A 27,810-nucleotide genomic window follows, 5' to 3' on the forward strand; every position below is an offset into this window, starting at 1 on the left:
GGACTTTAAATTTGACTTGGGTCTGGGCTTTGAAGGGTATTACCATGGGCTCAATCTCAAGTCTTTCACTAGGTAGTATAGGTTTTCTTCTAGGGTTGCTCCATTTTTAGCTCGCTAAACTCTGACCAGCTTCCTCTATCTGGAATATACCTCAGTGTGGCCCTGCTACCATATTTTACTCTGGAGATTGTGTGTTCAGGGTGAGATGCAGTTATTTTTCAACAAAATACTTGTGCTTAGCCTGATCTGACCAAAGCACTTTCTGCCATGTTTGCTGTCCCCAACTTGGCTTGGGCAAACTGCAAATGAGACTTCTTGTGGCTTTCTTCTTGTTGCTCCTCCATGAAGGCTGGATTTGTGCAATGCACAATAGATGTCAACAAACTTCTCCCATCTCTGTAGCTCCTCCAGAGTTACCATGGACCACTTGGCTGCTTCTTTTATTAATGCTCTTCTTGGCCAGCCTTTCAGTTTACCTGGAAGACCATGCTTACTTAGGTATGGGACATTCCCTTTCCATTTTCAGATTATAATTAAAACAAAGCTTTGTAAAATGTTTGAAACTTGGGAAATAGTTTTCTAACCTAACCTTCTCTGCTATGTCATAATTTAGCCATCTGAAACTTTCCATCTGCATATATGGTTTGTAGAAATTAAAACTGTCCTGAACAAGGCTCAGCCTTACAGTCATACAAAGACCAGAAGAAGAAACCCCATTTTATTGTAATTTTTTATTGAATGAAAGATTTCAACTCAAATATTTAGAACTTTGGTCAACATGTAAAATGTTTGACAGGGGGTAGAAAAGTCTGACAAACTGTATCACAAGGTATGAAGAGGCTGGAATACGTTCAATCAGGTATTAAACCAATTCCAGCTTAGTTTGAGAACATTTTCCTAGTCTTTGAATCTGCATCTTCAGATTCATCCGCTGACCAAGATAACTGTTTACATTATGTAACTTCAAGCAAAGATCTTTATTCCTCTAAATAATGATTGCTTCGTTTTCACATAACCATCTTTTACACAAATTAACCCCAAACTGCTCGTTTTGCTTTTCAGAGATGGTGATTAATGTATATTTTGCTGTAATGCAGATTTCAACTAAACAGTGACCCAACACATCTTAATGCGACAGATGCTTTTCAAAGTAAACACGTGGTCTATGTGACCAAGATGGAAACAAAAAAGGCTCCGTTTTTAAAGAACTGAGAGAAAAACAAAAATAAGAATGTACAGAGAACAATTTCTTTGAAATTATTTCAGAGTCTGTAGCAGAGGATAAGCAGATTTAGATCTTTGCCGCTGAGCTCGCCGACTATACAGTATGCTCTGTCCCCTCATTATTAATGCCTGCATGAAAAACACGTGGCAAAAAAAAAATTTACAAAAAATCACTATTTACCCCCACCACAATTAAGGCCTATCCACCAGTTTTCCCACCGCTCTAGCTTGAATTTTTCCTAACAGGTACAAAGAACAAGCCAGGAGGGTCGCAACAACCCCAGAGATACAGAATATTCTTCCAAAAACTGTAATTAAAGACATGAAGGGAGCCGAGTGACCAGGCAGCTCCTCTGTTTGACGTGAATGCTGGTTTGTAAATTGACATTAACAGGAGAGGAACGTTCCAGGGTGGGAATCACATGGAGGCAGAAACTGGGTGCAGGAGGCAGTAGACAACCCTTCTCCTCTTCCTGCTTTTCCACCTGGCGATTAGTTCTTGATCAGTCCACCGTCTCCTTCGCTTACAAAGCGCTTGCGCCCTCTGGTGGAGAAAGTTGAGTTAAAAATGTGTTGCATGGACAAATTTGGACATTTTGTGCTTGTTAATCTGGCTTGCATAATAAAGTGCCATAATAAAGATTTGTGCAACTGTGACTCGTTTTTGTGCCGTTTGTGAACATCTGAAGCGGAAATCTACATGTAAGACGTAGCTGCTTTCTACATTTATCTCTTGAGTTACAAATGGAAATTTTGACAAAATCTTGACACTTAAAAGTCATTGAACAGCACCCACTCAAACTGACCGGTCAGAACAGAGATTGTTCTATTGCAATCAATGTTCTCAGGAAATACAGACTCAACTATGGGTTTACCTGTCAAGCCCACTCTACTAGCTACTTAACTCCGTTTTTTCTAGATTTATATAAAGATTACATTCAGAATAGGAATTAAATGGAAAATGTTTCATATAAGTTGCCTTTGCAATTCCAACAACACTGAAGGAAACTAAGTAGGACTTACTCTCAAAAAACTAACCACATACTGTTCAGTATCATGCAAACATATTCACATTTCCCATCACAGCCATACATTTCGCAGCATTTTATTAGGATTTTACGTGACAGACCAACACAAAGCCCCACATAATTCTGAGGTGGAAAGATGAGATGAATCTCAAAACTGTATACAAATAAGAATCTTTAAAGTGTGGCGTGCATTTTTATTCAGGAACCTGGGACTCAAGACCTTGCAGAACAACCTTTTACTGCAATTACAGCTAGAAATCTTTAGAGGTATGTCTCTGCCAACGTGCACCTAGAGACTCAAGGTTTAGAACGTTGTTCTTTCAGATATATTTCAAGCTCAGACAGACTGAACGAAAAGCATCTGTGAACTAGGGCTGCAAATTTATCATTATTGCAATAACACTACATGCGATATCAATATTCTGAAGAACTGTTTGGACTGCAATAGTATTTGCTAATTTTATACAATTTTGACATGGAATATAAGAGAAGTTTTAAAGTAGGAGAAAATTTTGCTTCAACATTTTTTGTTAGGAAATTACAACCAAGTTGTTATTGTGCCAAAACGTCATTTGCCGGTTGCAACTTTTTCAATAAAATAATTTTGTAGAGGTGGAAATAAAGAAAGATCTTTTTCTAGCAGCTGAATAAAACCCAAGACAGAAATACAACATAACTGTTTAGTTAAATATTTGCTCATTTATCGTAAGTCATATTGTCAATGTGAAAGTCACCAACATTATCGTATATTGCATGTTTTCCTAATATCACGCAGCCGTACTGGGAACATCAGTTTTTTTAAGTCTCAAGTCGTTTGCTGGCTCCAACTAGTTTTCCTCCAGGACTGACGTACATGTAGCTCCATCCATTCTTCCATCAACTCTGACCAGATTCACTATCAATGCCGAAGAAAATAAAAAGCCTCTACCATGTTTCAACATAAGGATGATGAGCTCAGAGTGATGTGCAGTGTTATTTTTCCCCCACAGATCTGTTTTGTTCTCATCTGACCAGTGCACCTCCTTATGCTGTGTGCCTTCCATAGACTGTGGCAAAGTGAAAACGTGTCTTCCTTCCTGCCACTTTATGGTAAAGGCCAGATATGTGGAGTGCATGACTAATAGCTGTCCTGTTGACCGTTTCACCCACCTGAGCTTTGGCTCTCTGCAAGTCCAAAGACATTTTATTGCTTTTCTGAGTAATGCCCTACTTACCCAACCTGTGAGTTTAAATAGACAGTTCTGCCTTGGAAGGTTTAGGGGTATTAATACTTTTGCAGGCAGCATACACTTGTATTCCAAACTGATTTTAAGATTTTGTGATACTGACATCTGTACATTATTTAGATTTTTATTTTTACATTTTGATCTCAAATAATTAACCATAAAACCAGCTCATCATTTTGAAAATCCAATTTGCTACATTTACCTGCAACTAAAAATTCTGACCATTGTGTTATTGGATGATTATGTTTTATTTGTTACTCAACTAATTCTTTATAAAAATACAAAAAAATAAAAATCAAGGAAAGTGGCTCAATGGATGGCACTGAGATATAGGAACCCCAATTTGCTGGGGCATTAACTACAACATAATCTCTTTTTCGATTGGCCAGTCTGAATGTCCATCCAATCAGTTTCAAGTGCAAATATTGTATCAAATTTTTGCACTTGTTGCTCAAGAGGCACATGCAGAAGCCACCTGAGGTTTATGAAGATTTCTGCTTTGTACTTGTAATAAGTTGTTCACAAAACAAAAACCGCACATGCAAATTTTTTTTTTTTTTTTTGTAGGACAACTTTTTTGTAGGACAAATCTTAGTCTCTCAGGCACTTTGTTTCATACCAATACAAAGCTAAATTTATAAAGCATATGCACATTTTCAGCCCAAATTTGAACCAATCATGTTTCAAATGGTAATAATAATAGTTATTAGTCAGAGAATTACAAATTTATGCAAACTGGATTTCATGCTTTTCTAATATATTACTAGGCAAGACAAACAACTTTGAGTTGATCTGACCAATTGTTTTTGACAATGATTGTTTTTCATCGTCAAAAGAGTTCCCATGATGCAGTGCATAAATTCAATAGAAAATTTATTTAAGCCAAACTGCATCTGATTGTACTTCTTGACTATTAAATTGAACAGAATGCTAATAATATCTAGAGCCAGACAGCAGCTTTATTTGTTGTTGTTTTTTTCCACCATCATGAATTGGTCTTCTGGAATAACTATAATTAAAAGTTGTAAAACGTGCAAAGATGATCAATAAAGAACTAACCTGAAAGGACAAGCGTCCCGCAGCTGTTTGGTAATGACAGACTCCTGGTAGCAGAGGTCCACAAAGGCCTCCATGATGGGGTGGGCAAGGGGCACATCCAGGCAGATTTCATGCAGCTCGTCATACACACGCTGGAAGCCCTGAATGTAAATGTAAAGATCATGAACAGCTGTTTGTAAAAAATACAGTCTGAACATCTAGTGACATCGAGTTTGCCTAACCCTGTTCATCTGATCCACAGTGATGAGGCCTGTTTTCCAGAAGGACTGCAGAAGTTTCATCATCATGTGACTGGCAGTGTCCCCATTTGACTCCAGCACCATCACTATAGCCTGTCATTAATAAATCACAACATAGAGAAGAAACATGAACAAGTTGTGCTTTTCACCACATGGTGGCAGTGTCTCCACCTTTACTGGATGCAATTTTAACCAAAAGTTTGGCTGGGACATGATGACCGAGCAATTTAATGTTGGGCCAGAATTCAGGAAATTGAAAGATAAGGCTCCAGGGAGGCTATATATGAAGGAAAATGTCTGCATCAAACAGCCTCATTATATTCAGAGCTCAGAGAATGATTTGATACACCAACCCAAGTAATATCCTCATTTTCCATCTTGTAATTGTAGCAGTGCATTTATGACAAATATTTACACAAGCGAAACTCTAATGACCCAGTGACTCAACATTAACATTTGCTGTAAAACTGAAACTATAAAATGTAAATATAAATGTGTCCACAGCCCTGTGAAAATTGCCTGGTTTTTGTGATTTAACCTGACAGAAATTATTCAAGAACATTTTTTACCTTTAGTATGACCTATAGCCTGTGTAACCTAATAATAAAACAAGCAAAAGTGTCCTATGGGGAAAAGGTTGAAAATAAACTGCAATAATGTGTTTGCATAAGTGTGCACACCTTTGAAGTAATGCTGTTGAAACACTTTTAGATTTTTACTACAACACTTAGTCTTTATAGGTAGGAGCCTATCTCAGAATGGCACAACTCGATTTAGCAAGTGTTTGCTCACTGTTCTTCCAAAGAAAAGAAAATGCTTCGGATCTTTCAGGTCATAAGGACATCTTCTATGCACAGCCCTTTTTGGATCAGCCCGCATATTTTTAAAATCAGGTTCAGGTCTAGGCTATAAAAAAAAACAAAAAAAAAACAATTCTTCTGGTGAAGCCTTTCTTTTGGTTGGTTTGGATTTTTTGGATTACGCTTTGGGCTGTTGTGGTGAAAGATTAATCTTTATTGTTAGCTTTCTAGCTGAAGTCGAAATAATGGCCAAAATGTTGGACCCTGGTTTCATCAGATCATCGAACATTTGTCAACAAGCTTTTGGAAGATTTCAAATTTATCTTTGAAAAATTTAGCTGGGTTCAGATGTTTTATCCTTAGACATATATTTTTTGTAAAGCACTTTTGCTAAATTCTTTGTAAAAAAAAAAAAAAAGTTCAATAAAGAAAGATAATCGACTCTATTGTAGTTTATTTAAGTCAGAGCCCTGACCATAAAATGTGCATGAATATTTTCCTGATGTTACCATCTTTGTTACTTTATTCCAGAGTTTATGACTGGCTTACAGTGGAAACATACAAAGAGAGAGGGATGTGACTGAATAAAAGAGGAATAAACCAGACTATGTGGGCTAATGATCAACCAGACTGAGACTAATAATTTAGTTCCTCTATATTTTAAATCTCATTTATTACTTGAATAAATGTTTGCCAGGTATATTTATTTCATCTGTTATGTAAAACAAAGGTAAATGTTTTGTTAAATGTAAACTTGAGTTGGAATGAATGCATTAGGGCATGACGCTCTTTACAAACTAGAAATGCAGGATTTTATTTTATACCAGGATTTTTTTCTGGTATAATTCTGATCACATTTAATTCCAATCTGATAAAACTTATATTAAGCATTTTGTTTAATACACAATAGGAGGCCCAAACAGCTTTTCCTTCACATGGCTTGAATGAAATACAGGTCCTTCTCAAAATATTAGCATATTGTGATAAAGTTCATTATTTTCCATAATGTCATGATGAAAATTTAACATTCATATATTTTAGATTCATTGCACACTAACTGAAATATTTCAGGTCTTTTATTGTCTTAATACGGATGATTTTGGCATACAGCTCATGAAAACCCAAAATTCCTATCTCACAAAATTAGCATATCATTAAAAGGGTCTCTAAACGAGCTATGAACCTAATCATCTGAATCAACGAGTTAACTCTAAACACCTGCAAAAGATTCCTGAGGCCTTTAAAACTCCCAGCCTGGTTCATCACTCAAAACCCCAATCATGAGTAAGACTGCCGACCTGACTGCTGTCCAGAAGGCCACTATTGACACCCTCAAGCAAGAGGGTAAGACACAGAAAGAAATTTCTGAACGAATAGGCTGTTCCCAGAGTGCTGTATCAAGGCACCTCAGTGGGAAGTCTGTGGGAAGGAAAAAGTGTGGCAGAAAACGCTGCACAACGAGAAGAAGTGACCGGACCCTGAGGAAGATTGTGGAGAAGGGCCGATTCCAGACCTTGGGGGACCTGCGGAAGCAGTGGACTGAGTCTGGAGTAGAAACATCCAGAGCCACCGTGCACAGGCGTGTGCAGGAAATGGGCTACAGGTGCCGCATTCCCCAGGTCAAGCCACTTTTGAACCAGAAACAGCGGCAGAAGCGCCTGACCTGGGCTACAGAGAAGCAGCACTGGACTGTTGCTCAGTGGTCCAAAGTACTTTTTTCAGATGAAAGCAAATTCTGCATGTCATTCGGAAATCAAGGAGATTCTGGAGGAAGACTGGGGAGAAGGAAATGCCAAAATGCCAGAAGTCCAGTGTCAAGTACCCACAGTCAGTGATGGTCTGGGGTGCCGTGTCAGCTGCTGGTGTTGGTCCACTGTGTTTTATCAAGGGCAGGGTCAATGCAGCTAGCTATCAGGAGATTTTGGAGCACTTCATGCTTCCATCTGCTGAAAAGCTTCATGGAGATGAAGATTTCATTTTTCAGCACGACCTGGCACCTGCTCAGTGTCAAAACCACTGGTAAATGGTTTACTGACCATGGTATCACTGTGCTCAATTGGCCTGCCAACTCTCCTGACCTGAACCCCATAGAGAATCTGTGGGATATTGTGAAGAGAACGTTGAGAGACTCAAGACCCAACACTCTGGATGAGCTAAAGGCCGCTATCGTAACATCCTGGGCCTCCATAAGACCTCAGCAGTGCCACAGGCTGATTGCCTCCATGCCACGCCGCATTGAAGCAGTCATTTCTGCAAAAGGATTCCCGACCAAGTATTGAGTGCATAACTGTACATGATTATTTGAAGGTTGACGTTTTTTGTATTAAAAACACTTTTCTTTTATTGGTCGGATGAAATATGCTAATTTTGTGAGATAGGAATTTTGGGTTTTCATGAGCTGTATGCCAAAATCATCCGTATTAAAAAAATAAAGGACCTGAAATATTTCAGTTAGTGTGCAATGAATCTAAAATATATGAATGTTAAATTTTCATCATGACATTATGGAAAATAATGAACTTTATCACAATATGCTAATATTTTGAGAAGGACCTGTATGTCCGAACTATGCAACTGTTCTCTGCACTAATCAATTTTAACAAAAATAGTTTACAGATCTGCATCTTCCTCTTTAAATAGGATCTGCACAGATTTGATGCTATGCCGATTCATCACAACAGATGAGTCATTTCATACATGGTCCTACATTTCTATCGGCATGTCTGGTAGGTATGTGCAAAAAAGGCCTGGAATAAATTAATATTTTATTGCAGCAGCATAATATCACACAGTTATTTAAAACCAATTTTTTAGACCAACTTTTATTGCATGCGGAGAAATATCCCACATTAAAGTATAAAAAAAAAAAAAAAGAAATGACCAGTGCCAAACTGATTGGTACATCTATGAATTCCTATAAAATAGTGAAACCAATGTATTTTTAATTTATACTTTTTATATTCAGAATAGTGTGCCTAAGAACTATCAATTAGTAATTCATAACATCCTGTTTCCTTATATAAATATCGTACAGAGGCCTGATTCTATCAGCCAAGCTTAAAAATGGGAAATGCAGGAGAACATGCCATTTAAGTAAGGTAGATATGTCTTTAACCTTATAGGTCGGGAAACAAGAAAAAACAGTTACCTCGAACAATAAATGAACATTTTGAACAGCTGGAATTGTGACATATTAGGATGGATGAGGACCCAAGTTTATTCTGCAAACACGCAGTGGGTATTATGGGAATATGCGAAATCTGCAGAACTAATGGCTGGGGAACTGCAGTAATCTTTCAGTCTCCAAGGGTCCATAAAACATACATTAGATTATTTCTACACGCCAAACGGTTGTTCAGGAGAGACGCCAAAGAAAAGCCTTTTCTAACACACCATTACAAACACCAAATTTGTGCAGTTTGCTAAATGATAGCGGGATATTAGCTGGTCAGATGAGACAAAAATTTAGCTTTTCAGCACCAAACAATCTGGGTGGACCTGGCATATAAAATCACCTCATGCCTACTGTGAGGCACAGTGGAGGTTTTGTGATGATGTGAGCATATTTCTAGGCTGGGATCAACAACTCCTTAAAATACTAGGAGGTTTTCTTAATAAAAAATCTTTTGATCTCTCTCAGAAAATTGAAAATCGATCATTACAGGTTCTTTCAGCAAAATAATGACCTAAAGCTTATAGTTTTGTCAACACAGAAATGCCAACTCAGTCCCAACTCAGTCCCAACTCAGACCTAAATCCAGACCTGTTTGGGGCAATTTATCTTGCCACTATAAACAGTGAGGAGGTAAAAGAAAAACATTCTCCAAAATGCAGAAGCCTTCTGCATTTTGATTGTGAGATTATTCTACTGCAATAGAAAATTTGTTTTAAAACTTTAAAAAACACAAAACCTTCGCTGGGGTGACAAAAATGAAGGCGACTGCATTTGCGAATTTGCTACTTAATGCCTGTTCAAACCTTGGTAGACAGATTGCACACCGTGTAAGTTTAGTGGTTATCAGCTTAAAGAAATCTGTGTGTTTTTACTCGTGTTTTCTAACAAAAACAATTCTGCTGAATGTCTGTTGCCAGCTTTAGTTAGAAAAAAAAAAAGAAGCTGCCCAATCCAGGAATGAATGTGTTAACTGGAGGTCAGTGTCTATGAGAGAGAGAAAATTCACGCTTAATTTACATTTACGCATTCTGAATTAATTTGGATTCAGCTCCAAGATCACATTTACTGAAAATGAGAGAAAGTAACTGCCAATCACAAAATGTCCTTGGCACAAAACAGGAATCATACTAAAAGCAGAGATTTATGTTTACAGCTTTCTTTGGTTTACTTGAAAAGACACAAAACGAGGTAGAAAAAAACAACAAAAAAAACTCAAAGGTTTGACTCGCAGATCTCGGCTTGAATCGTGTAATAATAAAAGTGTGAAGAATGAACATGTGCAGAAACAGTGGTAAGGCTGACTGAATACCTCATAGACAAGTTCATGGTGGAAGTGAGGGACTTCCAAGTCCCGCAGACAGTGCTCCGCCTCAGACACGTCTCCAGATATCAGGTACTCTTTGAGGAGAAGGTTCATCTGCAGCAAAAACAAATGAGGACCACAGTCAAAGCTGATGACATCTAGCTAGAGGCTTGAACCACCACATTTTGCAAGAAGGAACCAGTAATGGAGTCTAACACATCAAATACAGATATAGCTCAGATACATACATATACAACCACTAATACCTGGTTAAATGTTCCTGGGCAAGCTGCACAGGAGCCATCCAGGTCGAGACCATCCTTTCATCAGAACCTTAATGTTAGCTTCTTAATCTTTTCCAAAACCAGTTATGTTTTTGTGACCTCTGTCCTGTTGGAAGACCCAGCTGTTGTTGATATGAGCTGAAGTTGAGAAATTTGGACATAGTCTTACATTTTTTCATCCCCTTGATGTGATGCATGAGTACCAGCGGTAGCTAAACAGACCCTCAGCATGACGCTGCAAATTTCACTTAAACTTCAGCATGTTGATTTTTATAGCAGCAGGTTTTTTTGTTAGTGGAGCATCCTCTGAGTCCATGCTGATAGTAAACCTGCTTCCCTGTGGGCTGAGACATTGGCGTTCCTGCATCTTTCAGTTCATGACAGTGGTTGAGCTTTCCACATGCTCACCAATGTCCTTTCATCAGAGGTAACAGTTTGAGCCAGATGGTAGAAACTTGGACAGAATTGATCCCCAAAGGGAATGGACAAGCAGGATAACAATAAGCTTCTGGAATTGCCCCAAAAATCCACCAAATGTAAAATTTGTAGACTATGCTTAAAAGGTCAGCTCCATATTCAGATACTAACCATGTTTAATAACCTGTACCATTTCTGATAAGAAAAGTGGTAAAACGTTCAACTAACATTTTAGTGCAACTTGCTCAAGAACATTCAAGCAAATAAAAGTGGGCTTTATGCATATATTTTAGTCTGTATGTATAATTTTGACCCTGTGTGACTTAAAGAACAACCCACAATAAATTTACACCTGTGGAACCAATTCTTGTTTTTTAAAAAAAAACATTGAAGAACTTGGTTGTATCATCATTTTGCCAAGGGAGAAAGAATGATGGAAATGCATCAATAAAAGGCCCAAATTGATCTGATAACAATGCATGTATGTCACCGCTGAACAACACTGTAAGCAAATGTGGATTATTCTCCCTACATTGACAAGAACAGCTTCTCTTAAATCTCTTAAAATATGCCAGAAATGGTCACCGTTTAAGATGTGAGATAAGTGTGATCTCTGTGAGATGCTTTGGACCATCTGAGATATAACATTGAGATGGAAATCTGTCCTTGTATGAGTCTACACAAGAGAAGAGTGTCACCTGTACAGTGAAAATAAATTAAATATAATCAAAAGGCTACAATAAACTGCAACGGAGCTGGAAAGGTCATCACAAACAGACTGTTCTAAAACTCCTGAGTGTGAGAGTTGTTTGCGCCTACACTCACCACAGCAAAAACATCTAACCTTGACAGGACAGTCTAAAGGTCTGAAGGATGCACAATACTTTGAGAGAGGGCAACATGACAATTTTTTTTTCCCACTTCTGCACGTAGTTCTTATAAATGTTGTGCAACAAAGACACAAGCCATCACTTGAAACATCCACCTTAATAAACCCTAAAACCCCTGATGATGGAGTTGTAACTGTAATCAAAACAAAGCTGCGGCACACAAACAGAAGGTGTGCGTTGGCCTCTCCTGTCCTCGTGTTTACAGGGCACACTTCTGAGAGGACAGAATGCTCTGCTGACACAGCAGTCCAGCAGAGCACTGGCCTGTGGATCTCTACCCAGCATGCATTGCTGCCTTCTGTTGATGTTACATAACAACAACAAAAGCTCCTGAGATGGTCAATACAAACACTTTGAGCTCAAGCGTTTAAAACTACCGTACTTAATAAAAAGTGGAATCTCATTGAACAGTAAATTGCATATTAATTAAAAGTGCAACTCTCTCAATGCTTGGTCTGAGCTCACCTTTTTAACGAGATGTTTAACGGGTCTCAAACCTCCACCAACACCCCACACATTATCTAGACCAATCATGCCCTTCTTCATTGACAGAAGGACTGCAGCGCGGTCTAAAGCCACTCTGGAAAAAAATAAAATAAAATTCACAGACAGGTCAGTAATGCTGTTTTTTTTTTTTTAAATACCAAAATAGTCTTAATATGTCTGGAAAATTCATAATACGGTCTACACAGCTTTTGCTGGCTTACCTAGCGTGCTCGCAGTCCACTTTCCCTTTGTAAGTATCCAGGAAGTTCATGGGAAGGACGTGGTCGGCTATGCCTCGGGCTATAAACTGGCCTAACATCTGAAAGAAACAAGAGGGAAAAAATTCTGGAAATACAAATATGTTTCCATTTGCTTTTACAAATACTTATCCAGCCCTTGATGAGAAAAAAATAACTTCTTTACAAAACAATAAATGAAGAAAAAACTAATTTCCAAATTTCTCTTGTTCACAACATGAAGCATTTGAATCCAGTACCTACAGCAGGTAAATTATGTGTTCGAACCGTGGAAACTACTTCCAGTGATGAGATAAACTGTAAATCCACTTGCCCTTGAAATGGCATGTGTGTGTGCGCTTACATATGAGGCCTGTTAGAAATTGCTGATCGATTAGTGCCTTTTTAAACAGTTTTAGCTGATCATGTTTAAAACCTCCACCAAACTGGTACTGAACAAAGTTATACAGTACAAACATTATCCACCGAGGAACTCGACAGACTAGGCAGAATCAATCTATAACAGGGAGTGGAAAAAAAAAACACAAAGAAGCCGCATTCATCTTTAATCTTTTAAGTGTCTTAAGCCCTGCTTTGCTTCTCCTCCCTTCAAAGTAAACAGCACCAAGAACAGATCCAGAGCTGCTACCTTTCCTACTTCAGCATATTAGCTCTACCTGAGGGGCCTCTGGTGTGTCCAGAATGAGGTCCGGCAGCTCTTTCACCATCTTATCAAAGGCGTGGGCCATGTCACCCTGTGTGAGCATCTTCCCCGACAGATCGGACAGCAGGCGGGAGGTCAGCTCCCTGTGACTGGCCTTCCCTTCCAGGGACAGGGACACAGCCACAGAGGTAAACTCGTACTTATGTTGCCCCAGGTTGAGTTCCTTCAGCAACACCTGGAAGCACCACGAGATTGAACAGGAGTCGGGCTCTGTCACATATATTTATATACAAAAATAAACTATTAAAGACTAAATAAGCAGTCTATCCATTACTATTGTTAATGTTGTTTAACATTTATAATTGCTACACTCGCTCATTTATGCATATTCAGTGTAAACATGCATAAACACAAGAAATTTACCTCAACCTCTTTTGTGTCTCCATGTTCAAAGTACTCCAGTACGATTGGGTTTACCATTTTTTCTAGTTCCTTCTCTTCTACCTCCGGTACAACTGTTTCATAAACAGTGTCACCCTGCGGAAAAGAACTACACACAATCAGTTCCAACGAGTCACAAAGGCCACCAAAATGTACACAAATATGGTCCAAGTGGTTTTGCAATTATAGTCCACTGCAAAAGACTCATTGAACTCTGTCATTAGCCCTCAAACCTTTGTTCTGCTTGATGCATCAGTCACTATGTGCAATAATTTTCATTTTTTTCTGAAAAATTGAGATCTATAAGATAGGCTTCTGGCACGCCTAATATTGTAGATCTGTTACTCCTGTTTCAGCTGTTTTTGAGCCATTTGAACCAGTGTCCTTCTCTTCTCTGAATCTGAAGTCAAACAAATAAACATGTTTTAGGATTCTAAAATTTAGGAGATTTAAAAGCAAATAAAAGATGATCCTGAAATGTACAGGTAGCTAGTGAAGTGAAGTTAAAATGGGGGTAATGTGCTCAGACTTTCTTGTGCCAGTTAAAAGACCCCTAATGGACGCACCACAAACATACGCCACATTACAGTAATCCAACTTAGATATAATTAAGGCATGGATTACTGCTTCAAATTCTGCCTTAAAAGAATGGGCTTTATTTTGGCTACCTGCCTCAATCCAAAAAATCTAGATATTGCAACAGCACTGATCTGGCTTTCATGTTTAAGATCTCCATCCATTTTAACTCCTAGATTAGAGATGATCGGTTTAAAATGGAGGTCTTAAATGTGCCGCCAAAAACCATCACTTTGGATTTTGCCTTGTTAAATGTAAAAAGTTTATAGCCATTCATGCCTTTATTTTATCAAGACATTTCAACAGTAAGTCTACTGAGAAGTCCTTTGTGTTTTTAAGAGGGAGATAAATCTGAGAGTCCTCCGCATAGCATGGGAAAGACACTCCATGTTTCCTAAAAATAGAGCCGATACAGAGAGAAAAGAAGGGGGGTTAAAACTGAACTCTGTGGGACCCCACATTCAAGAGAAGCAGCAGAAAAAAAAAAAAAAGAAATCGCAGTTTGACAGAATGTTTGTTATGCCAAATAAGATCTGAACCACTGCAATGACATCCATCCACTGCTCTAAACAAGAAATTAAAAATGTTCGAGCCACTGTAACAAAGGCAGCTGTTAAATCTAAAAGCACAAGAATACCAAAAAAAAAAATCGAGGAGGGGGCGCATTATCTGGAGAACCCGAGGGCTTCAGGTGAGCAAAGAAAGCAAAGAAACTGGCTTAAACTTGTCAAAGACAGCAGAGCAGAGGACAAGGGTAGAAAGGTCGTGAACAGAATGGAGACCTGAGCTTTCAGAGATACTTTATCGATGAAAAAGTTTGTGAATTAAGGCGGACCAACTCAAAACATGAGGTTTACAACAATTGCTTGAAAATAATAGCAGAAAAGTGTTTTTTCCTACACTTTCTTCTGGTAGCATGGATGGTTTCACTCAGACAGGGTTCAAAGATGGCTTTTTCTTGCCTGGTCTTAAAAGGGGTCAGAGTCTAAAACGTTTGACAGTTTGTGAGCTGAGCTTATCTGTCATTACATATGGATTCAGGAAGGCTGCAGCTCTGATTAAAAACAACAGAGGACTGACCAGCTGTGGAAGGGTTAAACACACAACAGCATTGAACAAGAGCAGGAGGTTTACCTTTGGTCATTTAATACAATGAAATGTTGGGGTTATAACGTGACAAAATGCACAAAGGTTCAAGGTTCAAGTCTTTTACAAGTCTCTATAATTATTTTTTTCTCTTATTGTAAGACGGTCATGGTTTCCACGTCAGCGCTATGTAGTTTTTCCCCTCACTTTGACATTTTCCCAAGAACATGATAACCCTGTACCATTCAGAAATCCTTGATTTACTCAGCTGTCTGACTCAAAGGCCAAACCGACTGCTTATGGACCCATTTAAATTTTCTGTACCGCTCTGTCCCTGCTCCCTTTCAACACTCAACATATTTGCACTGACTATGTGCACCAGTCGAGGCCAAATCACACCAGTTTCTCTTAGCCTTTCCCAAAAACCGTTATCAGACTTTTTTTTTTTTTTCAATGTTAAACAGACAGAAGTTCAGTTCCCACCTGGAAACGCTGTCGTGTGATCGAAGCGGGGAGAAACATACACGCCAAGCCTTAAGCATCACATTCCGCATTCACATGAAAAACGGGGTTAAAGATTGAAAACAGCGTTGATTGTGATGGGACGGGACCATCTGGATTAAACAATCGAGCGAGTAGGCGTGTTGTTAATTAGCTTTGGCAGCGTTATGTCTCTCCTCAACAAGAATAGTCACACATAGAAAATATGACTGCAACAGGGTCTCTCAACGAAGATTTTGTTTTATTTACACAAAAGAAATACAAGACAAAAACATAATTCTTTGTGGAGCTGCAGAAGGAGGTAGCACCCTGCAAATTACTACTGCTGCTGTTCACACAGGGAAACGCTGAGATTGATGTACTTTTATTTGTTGAAGAGATGTTAGCCTTTTTGTTATTTTACACCATCAATAAAAGGTACGAGAGTTTGCTCCTCTGCTTAATTTCTATTTGAAAAACAGTACCAAGAAGGAAATAGACTATTTGATACAGTTCAGGCATTTGTAAAGGAGGTTTTACACATGGATTTAGGAGAAAGAAAAATAGCCCATATTTATATGTATTTATGTGAATTAAAGCTAAGTTCAAATGCATCCAATTCTCAAAGGCCAACGCTTTTTGTGACATGAAGATAAACATAAGGTAAACAAAAGATGCCGGTAATTTTGACAAAGGAAAAGAAATAAGGAACTCTGCTGACTTTAAACAAAGAAGGCAGGGAAGCCACAAAGGGAATGTTTGTGTGTTCTTTATATCCATTTTACGTTCTGATCAGGCTTCTCTTGTTAACAACAGAGCTAATCAGCACAAACAGAGTCCAAAGATTTGATATAAAATTAAGAAAACCTCTAATAAAATAAAACATACGTTATTCTGAAAATGTAATAAAGGAAATGATCCATGTCTGAATATACAAATGACCTTAAAGAGGATCCCTTAGAGACATCCCCATAGAAACCCACTCACCTGAGCAGCTTCATCATAGTTGGGGTCCCGTACATCCGGCTCTTCAGCTTCGTAAACCATGCCTGGAGCTCCCCAAACTCCTTTCCCACCTGCCCCACCTGAACACAACAGGATGGGAAAACAAAAAAAAAAGCAACTTAAGGAAGCTCTTACACATGAATCTGTTAATGGAAAGAAGTCATAATTTTCCAGTTTAACAAGGTCACATTGCATAATAGTAAACAGATCCTAAGTCACATATACCTTTCTTAGGTAGGCCTCTGCCTTTGCCTGTCCTCGACTTGCGGTCATTGTTGTGAACTTTGCCCTTCGCGGCGTGCGGGTCACCTCCTGGCGTCTCGCCCGACTCTGAGACGGAATCACTTGTTGAGTTGCGGGACGAGGACCTACGCAGGCGACGCTTGGCTTTGGCTTTGAGGCGGGCCTCGTGGAGTGCTTTCTCTTGGGGTGTCCAGTTGCCATTGACCTCCACCTCATCCAGTCCATCATCATCATCACTGTAGGGACAGCTGGCCTTGGGCTGGTGATCCAAAGTAACCACACCTGTGGTCAGAAACCAGGAATATAAAAAAATAGATGAAGTAGTAGAGATGCGAAGACTACATTGGAATTTTGTGGCAGATTTCCAGTCTATGGTTTTCCTAAAGCTTTAACTTGCAGAAACTGATTTTAGCCTCTTCAGAATTATTTTTCATAACTAGAACGAACAGCACTAAAAATATTGTTTTCTAGTATTTGGGCTGTGAACGGCCTTTAACTGTTTATATTAGCAGCAGCGTTGATGTCATCCTGCAGGTGTGTGAGAGCAATCCCTTTTAAACGGGGTTTTATTACTTTAAACCAAAAAAAAAAAAACTACTTGGACATGTTGACATGTTAAACAGGCTTCATATTATACTGCTGATTAGTGTGTGGTTAGCTTAACTAACCATAAACCACAGTCTGCATGTGTATTTCCTTAAGAAAGTCAATCAGAAGGAAATACACAAACAGTCTGTCTCCTGAGTTAATTTTAAATACCTGACCAATACTGAAAACAGTTAACTTTGGTGTGTTCTTCAGTCAGTAACAACTTACACACTGAAGAGTGTTGTAGGTGTGACCTGTTAGCATTTCCACTGCTGGCCTAAAGTTAAGAAGTAACTTCACATTTCAGTTCACTGTGTGAGTACAAATCTTAGATTTAAGGATGCATTTAATACCTGATCAGACTTTGCTTTCATGGATATAAATGATTTGCTTCATTTTGATTGATGTTACTAGACCATAACTGAATAAATGTTAACATAAGGGAAGAAGGGCTTAGTTTAAGGATTCACAAGAGTCATAAGAATCACAACTTCAGAGCCAAGGTACAAAACAAATCCCAGTTTGCATATCAGATATATGCTCTACTCTTAAAAAAGCAAGATCTAAGCAAGGAAAACCCAATTACCTTATAGTTAGAGCAAAAAATTATTTTGACTAGTGACTATACAACAATTGAAACTATTATTTTTTTCCATGAACCACATTTTCCAGGTTTTTTGACATTTCAACCCTGTTTGTATTAGCAAATAGTTTGTTTGATATTTTTGGCTATATATCTCCAAAACATTTTTGGACAATATAAATATTTATTTGTATTGCTTTCACTGTCCCCCACCATTTGTTTATCTAATCTAGGCTTCCCAAGCCCTGCATTCTTTCAGCCACCACTACCCTTGACCTTCATTTAGAGCTGTGCATGCAAAATTGACTTGCCTTTTCTTTACCTATAAAACCTACATTTATAATAGGATCACACAATTCTTTTCACTTTTGCTAAAAGCAGGGGGGCTATTTTAGTTTTGTTATGCATAACATGCCAACATAGGCTTTTTTTCTAATAGGAACTGTTCTTACTGCCATTTGATTTTAAGTATGCTTGCATGTTGAAGCGATGATCACATTTAGAACGTTGCTCACTAAATCAGCCTTCTCTCAAGATAGATTTGTTAAATTTACACTTCAAGCAGAATAAAAATTGTTTCCTGAACACTCCTTCCCCCCACCAGTTATTCAGAACATTAATATTAAGAATTTAGCAAATCCTACAACACAACAACAAGTAGTTGAGAAAACTAATCCCTACATTATGATATCTACAGACATATGTTGGGTGAAGTTAAACTACTCTGTGGGTGAAATCCTATAATAGTTATCAGGTTAAAGCACAGAGGGGAGCACAACTGCAGGAGTGGGAGGGAGTGAAGCGAGCACATGCTGGAGAAATGCTGACACCAGACATTTTTTAAACAGTGGACCTGACTACATATGGCATGGGTGGATGTAAGTTTGATCACATGACATGAAATGCAGCAACGAGGCAAAGCAGGAACGGGACTGTCTGAGGGGGTGTAATTAAAACCTAAATCCGTCAAATGGCAGATTACAGACTCTGCATAAAAGCACACAGAGGTGAAGTGAACATTTTAAAAGATGCTCAGTCCCCTGAACGGTTCTCTCTTTGACCTGTTATGCACGAGAGCTTGCCAGCTTTAGGAAAGCAACATGCAATATTATTTGGTGAATCTTTAAAAAAAAAAACTTTTTTATTTGGACTATATTTTTTCCTTCATTAAAGCCTGAAAATTCACTGCATTAGACACCATTATCTAAAACATTTCTTGAAATTGCATGTTTTGCAATTTTCATGCTGTGCTGGGTGCATCAAAACAATGCAACAATACCTTTTCAACAAACTGTGCAGCCTGACCAGACATAATTAAAAGGATATTATACAGTGGCCAAATTCCTTAGGTAGGGCAGCATCTAAATCACGGTAGAGAATGTTTTAATGTGATGGGATGTGTCGGGTGTGCGCCAAACATAGCATTTTTATCGATGGCCGGAAAGTTCAATTTTAGAGCATCTTCCTCCATATATTAGAGAAGCTGTCCACATGGCTTTTGGAAAAACTCGAAACGTGCCTTCTTATTTTTACAACTATGATGGCATATTGTGACCCTATGGACAGATACTTCAGTCTCTGCAATGGAACTCAACAACTCCAGCAGAGTTACCTTTAGTCTCTTTGCTGCCTCTCTGATTAATGCCCTACTTCCCCAGTTTGTGAGTTTTAATGGGCAGCTCACTCTGGGCAGGTTTGTTGTGGTATAAATGCTTTCTATTTGAAGATGATAGACTTGTTGGTGCTCCGAAGGAACATCAGAGATTTGGATATTTTTTCTAATCCCACTCTGACTTGTACTTCAACAGCTTTGTCCTTGACTTGTTTGGAGAACTCATTGGACACAAGTGGACTTCATTTCACCAGTTATATGACTTTTAAATGCAATTGGTTGCACAAGGATTTTTAGGGGCTTCAAAGTAAATGGTGTGGATAAATATGCACATGTCATTATTTGGTTCTCTTTTCCTCCTTTCACTTCACCAACTTGGACTATTTTGCATAGATCAATCACCCTAAATAAGATAAAAGAAAAACATTTAAATTACAGGTTGGAATATAACAAAATAGGTAAAAAGACAAGGGGGTGAATACTTTTGCAAGGCACTGTAAATTCAAATGATAATTTGTTACAAGACTTGACAAGTGATGTTTACAGATGCTCTCTATCCAATGCGACAGAGATGGAGCAATTTTTCAGAGAAATCTGTCACTAGATATTTGAAAAGATGTTAGAGACACATTAAGACCTGCTGCTGTAATCACAGCAAAAAGTGATTCTACAAAGATTTTTATTTGATAAAACATTTCAAAACCATGGTTTCGTTTCCTCTTTCACTTCAAAATTATGAACTACTTTGTATTGATCTATTGTGTAAAATCCCAGTAAAATACACTGAAGTTTGTAGTGGTAATGTGATGACATATAAAAACATTTAAGGGGTGGGAATACCTTTGCAAAGCACTATATATGTGACTAAAGCTACTGCAACAGGCTCCCAATAAAGTGTTTTTTATTCTAAAAAGAAAACCATTTTTTGCTCCATAAGTAAAAAAGTGCAACTTCCTACTATCATCCTTGAAATAAAATACTTTCATTAAAATAACTTATTATTACAAATGCTCAACAGAAGAGAAACATTGCAGATTTCAGTTGAGTCAGCAATGTGCATATCTGAAAAGGGCACCTCCCTAACTTTACCTGCTCCAATACCAGCACAGAGCCACACCCAGGGCCTTCAAAAATCTGTAAACAGCTGACCATGTGTCATCTCTTCCTTGTGCACCTCCTCCTCCTTCCCTAATGTAGGCCACAGGTCCCAGCAAGGTCGTAAATTAGGAACTAACCAATAGCTATGTGCCAAACCACTTCTGCAGCCAACTGGAATGGAGCGGCCCAAAAAATAGGAGGTTGCAGGAAAACTCAAATGTGTTTGCCAAAACGGGACTTGCGAAACAAGCAGAACAACACACCCTAAGCACAGTGAGTACAATGTTGCTCTGTAACAGAGTTTGACCATAGCTGCAGAGAGTTGCACAACAAAATGTTAGCTCTACGTGTCGCTAACAGTTGGCTAAAGCTGCAGCAGCGAGTCACGCTGCACGCCTGCAAGAGTACTCAAACACTAGCATAATGATCTTCAAAACCCCCCTCGCAATAAACCAATTTACACTCCGCACCAAGGTGCAGGACAGAGAAAGTATATCCATCTGCAACGTCTAGTGGGAAGACTCCACAGCCTGTAAATCTCCTGCAGTGTTCGGATTTAGGCGAAAATGGATTAGTTGTGTTTATGAATGGAGAAGGGAGTCAGTGGGGCAGAGGTTTTACATGACTTGCATAGGGACGGTTTTTAAAGCTCTAAATACACGTATGGACTGTTTATAGGTCCTCTGCCAAAAAAAAATACTTTACCATACCCATACATACATATTTAAAATATTTTATAAACATGAGTACAAGCAAGCCTAGAACCAAAGGTTGTGGTAGAAATAGCATACATAAGCTTAATAAACTTCATTATTCCAAGAAAATGTTATTTTACCACATAACTTTAAACACATATCTGAAGATGATTTCACAATAAAGTTCCTATTTTAATCTCAATAGAATAGAATGGAAACATAGTTAACTGACCCTAAACATGGAAATTCAGGTGTGCCAGGAGCAAAGTGACAGGCAAATCAGAGCATGCAGATACACACAAAAGGTAAAAATCTAAAAACAGAAAGTAAGAATAAGAGAATGTACAGCAAAAAAATAAATACTGGGATGCTTGTTGGCTCAGTATGTAGAGCAGGTGCACCATGTGCAGAAGATAAATTCCTCGACGCGGTGGTCCTGGGTACAATTCCCAGGCTCGAGCTATTTACTGCAGATCTTCCATTTTGCTTTCCACCCGTGAAAAACATATATATATTTAAAAAAAATGTCATTTGTAAAAGGTAGCATACTCAGATTTAAAGAAATGCGCAACTAAGTAGGATAATTTTAAAAAGTGGAACATGCGCATTTATGCATAGAAAACAACTGCAGACTATTTATAAGAAATGGAAAAACTGCAAATAACAGTATACACCTATGTTTGTTGAGAGTAGTGATAGTTATAAACTAACAGCTGCTGAGAGGAAGGACCTGCGATAACGCTCCTTTGTGGACCTAAGGTGCAGCAGTCTGTCACTGAAGGAGCTCTCTAGTTCTACAACAGTTTCATGCAATGGATGGGAGACATTGTCCAACAGTGATGTTTTTGCTAGAGTCCTTCTATCTCCCACCATCTGCACTGCATCAAGGGAGCATCCTAGAACAAAGCTGGCCTGTCTTATCCATCCGCTTTCCTCTCAGCAGTGGATAAGCTGCGGCTTCAACAAACTACACCATAGAAGATGACTGATACCATTGCTGGGTCAAGAAAATTAAACTCCAGAGTAAACAGTTCAAGATATAGCTTTAAAAGAGAATTAAACAGTTTGAGGTAATTGTACTTATCTGATCTCATCCAGGAGATCATTCCACAGAACGCGTACCCTGACCGAGAAACCTCCATCACCTTTAGTCCCTAAGAAGACACTTTGGTATGGTCAGAAAAAGGCGTATACGTATGATTGGAGATGCAAGCCAAGAGCAGGTATTAATAGTCAATACACACAAGGTTGGTGTTTACAGTTAGCCATGCTAACCGCTAATATAGGATACTGAAAAGTGTTTAAACTGTCAACTGATGATTTTTGTCTTTTTCCTGGATGAGTAAATGTCTGTTTTACAGCGACTTCTCTGTCTCTCTCACACACGCACAGTGGGACAACGCCTTTATATTTATTAAAAAAAAAAAACAACTAAATCTCTGACTGTTGCATGTACTGTTCATAGGCGTGACAAGCTTTTCCTCATTTTCTTTTATCTGCTTTGGACAATTAAAACAGAAATAAATAAATAAAAAAGACAGAGGGCTGTACTGCATGCACTGATATGTGAAAAAAGACCTTCAATAAAAATGTTAGGGGGGAAATTTTAACTGATTAATTTTATAGATTTCATTATTTGTAATAGCTAGTTGGACACTGGGTTATAATATCATCAGTTTAAGTTGTACAAATAAACTTTACATGATCTACATTCAAGAGGCTGAAAGCAAAAAAAGCAAAAAAACAAAACTCCATACCGAGAGAAAGGAGGAAGGAATAGCAGCTTCTCTGCATTATCTGTATGACATGGGTGGAAGGGTGTGGATGTACTTTGGAGTTTAAATGTCACTTTGTTTAATGAAAGGAAGCCCGGACAGATATTTTTCCTAAATACAGGTTTGCTAAAAACAGCCAAAACTTGTGTGCAAACAGTGGAAAACCGGGGCAAAGACCACACAAGCTACCAGCCAAGAACTACGTTCACTTTTAACTTCAAGACATGCAACTTCATTTCAGGAAATTTACTAAATCAGCTTCTTGGGTACGAGAGCCCCAGAACCAGGAATTAAAAACATTAGAGAAAACAGATAAACTGGACTGCAAGTTGAAATCAGCCAGCAACTATCCCAAGCATACCGTGAGACATGACAGTGGATGGATGGGTTTGTCATGTTTATACCTGTCGGAATTAATTGAAGCAGAGAGTGTGAACAAACACGTCATTAATGCAGGAGTGGTTCAAGTGTTAACAAAGAGGGGGGGTTACAACCAAGATGCTCAGAGAATGAACTCAGTGGGTCACAAAGAGATCGGATTTGACATTTACAGCTGTTTCTTCCATGATGCAGACGCTTTTATCCAAGGAGTTGCATAAATGTTCCCACAGATGGGGGTTTACACTGCCCTTTAATCTGCCCCTATAGGGCACACAATTGATCTGTCTGCTTTAAAAACTCACAGACGCATCCAGCTGAAAAGTTAGTAAGCTTCCAACATTAGTAGCAGAAGATGCAGACCAACACACAGCCAATTAGGGACTCCAAGAGAAAAAGATATGATTGCTGAAACACATCGAAGATTAAAATTCATCTGGTGATGAAGGAATAAGAGTTTTTCCAGACAAACGTATAGCATCAGGATCTACAGGAGATGACGTCACTGTTTTCTTTGTACAGACAAGACACAGAGACTTCTCTGCATGATCCAGAGTAATAGAGAAGTCAATGAAAAAAATGGTTAATGCGTTCCTTTAAGGAGTCGGAGCAGGAAAATTATTTAAAAAAAGAACCTGCAGCGTTTGCTGCCACACCCATCACTACTGTCAAGAATGATTGCCATACTGAAAGACTGCTAAAGAGCCTTATTTTTACCAGTTAGCCATACCGTGCCTGGCCCACGCACTGCAGTCTGTTATTGCACATCATTCCCAGCAACATTAGTAGGAGGAAAAAAAATGATCAATAGCATTGCTCTGCAGCCAGATTTTGTTTGGATAAGTAATGTCAGTTCTGTGTATATCACTGGTTTTGCATTTTGTCCAAAACTGCATGCACTACCACAGTGCTTATATATCACATAAAGGCAAAACCTACACAGAAACCAATTAAACACTGAATATTTTTAATTCAGCTTCTCCTTCTACTGCAGCATATATTATGGGTTGGAGCATGCAGTATCAGACCAGCAAGGCTGAAACGGCATGACATCATATGGCATATAGCATTATTATTGCCAAACAAATTTTGATGATTTCACTTGAGATAAAACCATTTTTTCCATTGCTCCTCTTCTTTTTTCACACATGACCAATAGCTTTCATGTCAATAGATTCTTTCACCTGAGGTGCAACTCCTCCAGAGATACCATGGATTGCTTCTCTGAAAATTGCTCTCCTTGCCCGGCCTTTGCCCCATCTCTGAAAGCACTGACTTTATGTAGGGTTATCAGAGTGAAGGTAAGCTGAATACAAATGCATGCCACACTTTTCAGATTTTCTTTGGTAAAATATTTTGAAAAGCGTGCATTATCTTGGAAGAAGTATACTTTTGCATGGCGCTGTATATGTGCTACAGCATCCCACATGACAGCGCTACCAATATACGTTTCATTATGCAACAATTAAATACACAGCAGCACAGAATATGTAAACCTTCTAGTGCCTCTTGTTATGGGATATACGTGTTGACGTCATTTCTTGGCATAAAGAATAAGGAGCCAGCGTGTGTGTGTGTGTGTGTGTAGCTCTATTATTGACAAGGGAGAAATAAATCAAAATCGTATTATTGCCGTGCAAGCATTTATGAAGATAATGAGGTCGCTTAATTTATTTTGCATTTCAAATTAATTATATTTTCGGTGCGATTTTGATTCAGTTAAGAAAAAAAAAAATCTGTTATGCATGAAAACAATAAAAATCTCCGGTACGTTAATGAATGCAAAAGGAGTCCGCCGGGGACCGGAGAATGGTTCCCAAGGGCGCCTACATCGGACAGACCGGAACTGGTTCTGAGCGTTTTTATGCGTGGAATCGCAATTACACGTTAAAATGGAAACGCAAAGAAAATCTGAGTGTGAAATTTCCGAGTTCAAAGCGGAAGTGGCCTCGTCCAATCAAAAAAACGTGAAGGGGTTAAATGTAAGACGAGTCAAACAACACGCTTCCCACGAATAAAATAAACCCGTTCACGCGAAATAGCATCGGCTTGAGTGCATTAAAATGCGTGCAACTGCTCCAAAGGGCAACGAGTGCACACGTCCACGGTGCGTTAGTCTGTGTTTTCAACAAGGGCACATGGTGGAGCATTGCTAGCGCTGCAGCCCATCCCATTCACGGACACAATGCATCGAGAAAAGCACGTCTAAAGGCCCCGTCTTAAACCCCACCACCCTGTGATTATTCTGTTTTTAACTCACGCATAATCCGCCACAAAGCGCGAGGCTGAGCTCAAGTACTCACCGTCGGCTTGCGGTGCGGAGGACCAAACATCCACTTGGGTCGCCATGGCGCTCTTCAAGTGCTCGGTTAAAAACCCTCCTCACAGTCACGGTGCTGGGCTGCAATCAGTGGCAGGAGGTCCCCCTCGAATAATTCTGCAAGCCTGCACTAGTGTATTGAAGAGTTGTCCAAACAGATTGAGATCCGTTAGGAAAAACGGAGATGCCTAAAGCGTATTTTCCTCTTTTCACTCGTGGTGCACCGTTCCTGATTAAGAGCTCCAAAAGGGGAATCAAATGATGACAGTGAGTTTAGAAATGCTACAGAGCGAAGGAGCGATGTGTCAGCGGGAAAGACGGTGAAAATAAAGTGTCGACGGGGAAGCTTGCTGGTCGGGTTGGGTTTCAGCAAACGGCCTTCAAGATAAACAAAGTCTGTTTTTAACTTTGCAGGAGCGTTCAGCAGAGTCACGTGGAAAAATACGCGGATGGGGAGTGGTCAGTGGAGGGGGTGGGTGCTGGTCCGGTCCCACCAATCACAGAGCAAAAACGACGACATCGCAAAATACGGTTTAAAATATAGTGTTGAATATTGACTAGGACCATATTGGTGCAGTTACTCGCAATGCATCTCGTCTTTCAGTGTTGACATGTTAGGCTTCCTAGTTAAATCGCAGCTAAATAAATAATAATTTTATTGTTGTAAACTAAGTCTAAGCCTAGTTTGCGCACAATATTCATTAAATTGTAGTTTTCATGCAGATACAACTTTTGCTTATAATCGAACTTTTAAAGAATAAAAATAGAAATGATTTTTGTTAACCCGGTTTTAACCAGTAGATGGTGCTAAAACACTATTTTAACTTAAAGGCTGCAAACACTGATACTACAGATTTGTTAACTTCTTATTTTGACGTTTTCCTTACATTGAAGCTTGTTATATTTCTTCCTTTATCATCCATATTTCCAAATATCGGAAATATGGATGATACAGGATAGTACTGCGCAAACCAGGAAAATGTATCTCGAGAGGCCACAATAAACCTGTTTTCAACACTTTTTTTTAACTAGGATAAAATCAAATCATATTTCTAACTAATATATACTGTATTTATTAATTTTAATACATAGGTAGTTACTAACTTGCAATAACATATCCTACGTTTACATTTTGCTACAATACCAGCACAACCTTCAATGTTTTTTATTACACTTAGAATCAAGTTTGTGCAAACAAACAAGAAATTTCAATTCGATTTGCTTCCATTGTACAGACAATGAAAATAATCCTATATATATGTGGTGGGAGATAAAAAGAAGGTGTTAAAAGGAAAAACATTATTGCTATTTTTTATATAAAGTAGACCCATGGTGTATTTTATCTGCACTTTTGAAGCCAAGGAGCAAGTTTCTTAAATTGGAGTGCAATGGGACGGCAGTGGGGTTAAAATAGCTTCCAAAAACTAATTTGTCGGGTAGAGAAAGTTTGTTTTTTTGGTTTTGTTGTATAGATTCAGCTTTACAACTACTAAGGTATGCTTTGTCTCTGTTCAACAAAACCAACAATTTTATATGACGACCGCAAGCTATATCACACTTTGCTTTTGGTTGAAGTAAACTTGTTTAAGAGAGAGAATGTTATACCACGCTCCTTCTCTACATAACAGTATTAGTCACTAGGTAATAGTTCAAACCGCTAACCCACAAAAAAGATTAAGAAACAATTATTTCAGTTTTTATTCTTTGTTGATAAATGGGCAGTAAACCCAACAGCGGATACATTTTTATCTGGGTGTAACATAGCAGTTGCTGGATTACAAGCACATACAGTGTCTTGCAAAACTAGTTATACTTGTTGAACCTTTCTGCATTTTGTCACATTAGATCTGATTGTAATTTTGATTCTTATTACAGCCCAAATTCGTAATGTATTTTATT

At 38.6% G+C, this 27,810-nt stretch overlaps 1 protein-coding gene across 1 annotated transcript; it reads right to left on the reverse strand.

The window, feature by feature from the left end:
• Positions 1–712: 712 nt before the first annotated feature.
• Positions 713–26,329, reverse strand: pdcd4a (programmed cell death 4a). The gene is made up of 11 exons (XM_047366188.1): positions 25,895–26,329; positions 16,845–17,144; positions 16,602–16,699; positions 13,455–13,568; positions 13,045–13,266; positions 12,353–12,450; positions 12,111–12,225; positions 10,061–10,168; positions 4,759–4,869; positions 4,538–4,677; positions 713–1,768 (listed from the first exon to the last, which is right to left on the reverse strand). Exons 1-11 carry the CDS (start codon positions 25,938–25,940, stop codon positions 1,717–1,719), a joined length of 1,404 nt encoding a protein of 467 aa, XP_047222144.1. The 5' UTR covers positions 25,941–26,329; the 3' UTR covers positions 713–1,716.
• Between the last annotated feature and the right edge of the window lie 1,481 nt (positions 26,330–27,810).

The sequence above is a fragment of the Girardinichthys multiradiatus genome, chromosome 5 (genome assembly GCF_021462225.1).
Source record: "Girardinichthys multiradiatus isolate DD_20200921_A chromosome 5, DD_fGirMul_XY1, whole genome shotgun sequence".
In the NCBI taxonomy this organism is placed as follows: domain Eukaryota; kingdom Metazoa; phylum Chordata; class Actinopteri; order Cyprinodontiformes; family Goodeidae; genus Girardinichthys; species Girardinichthys multiradiatus.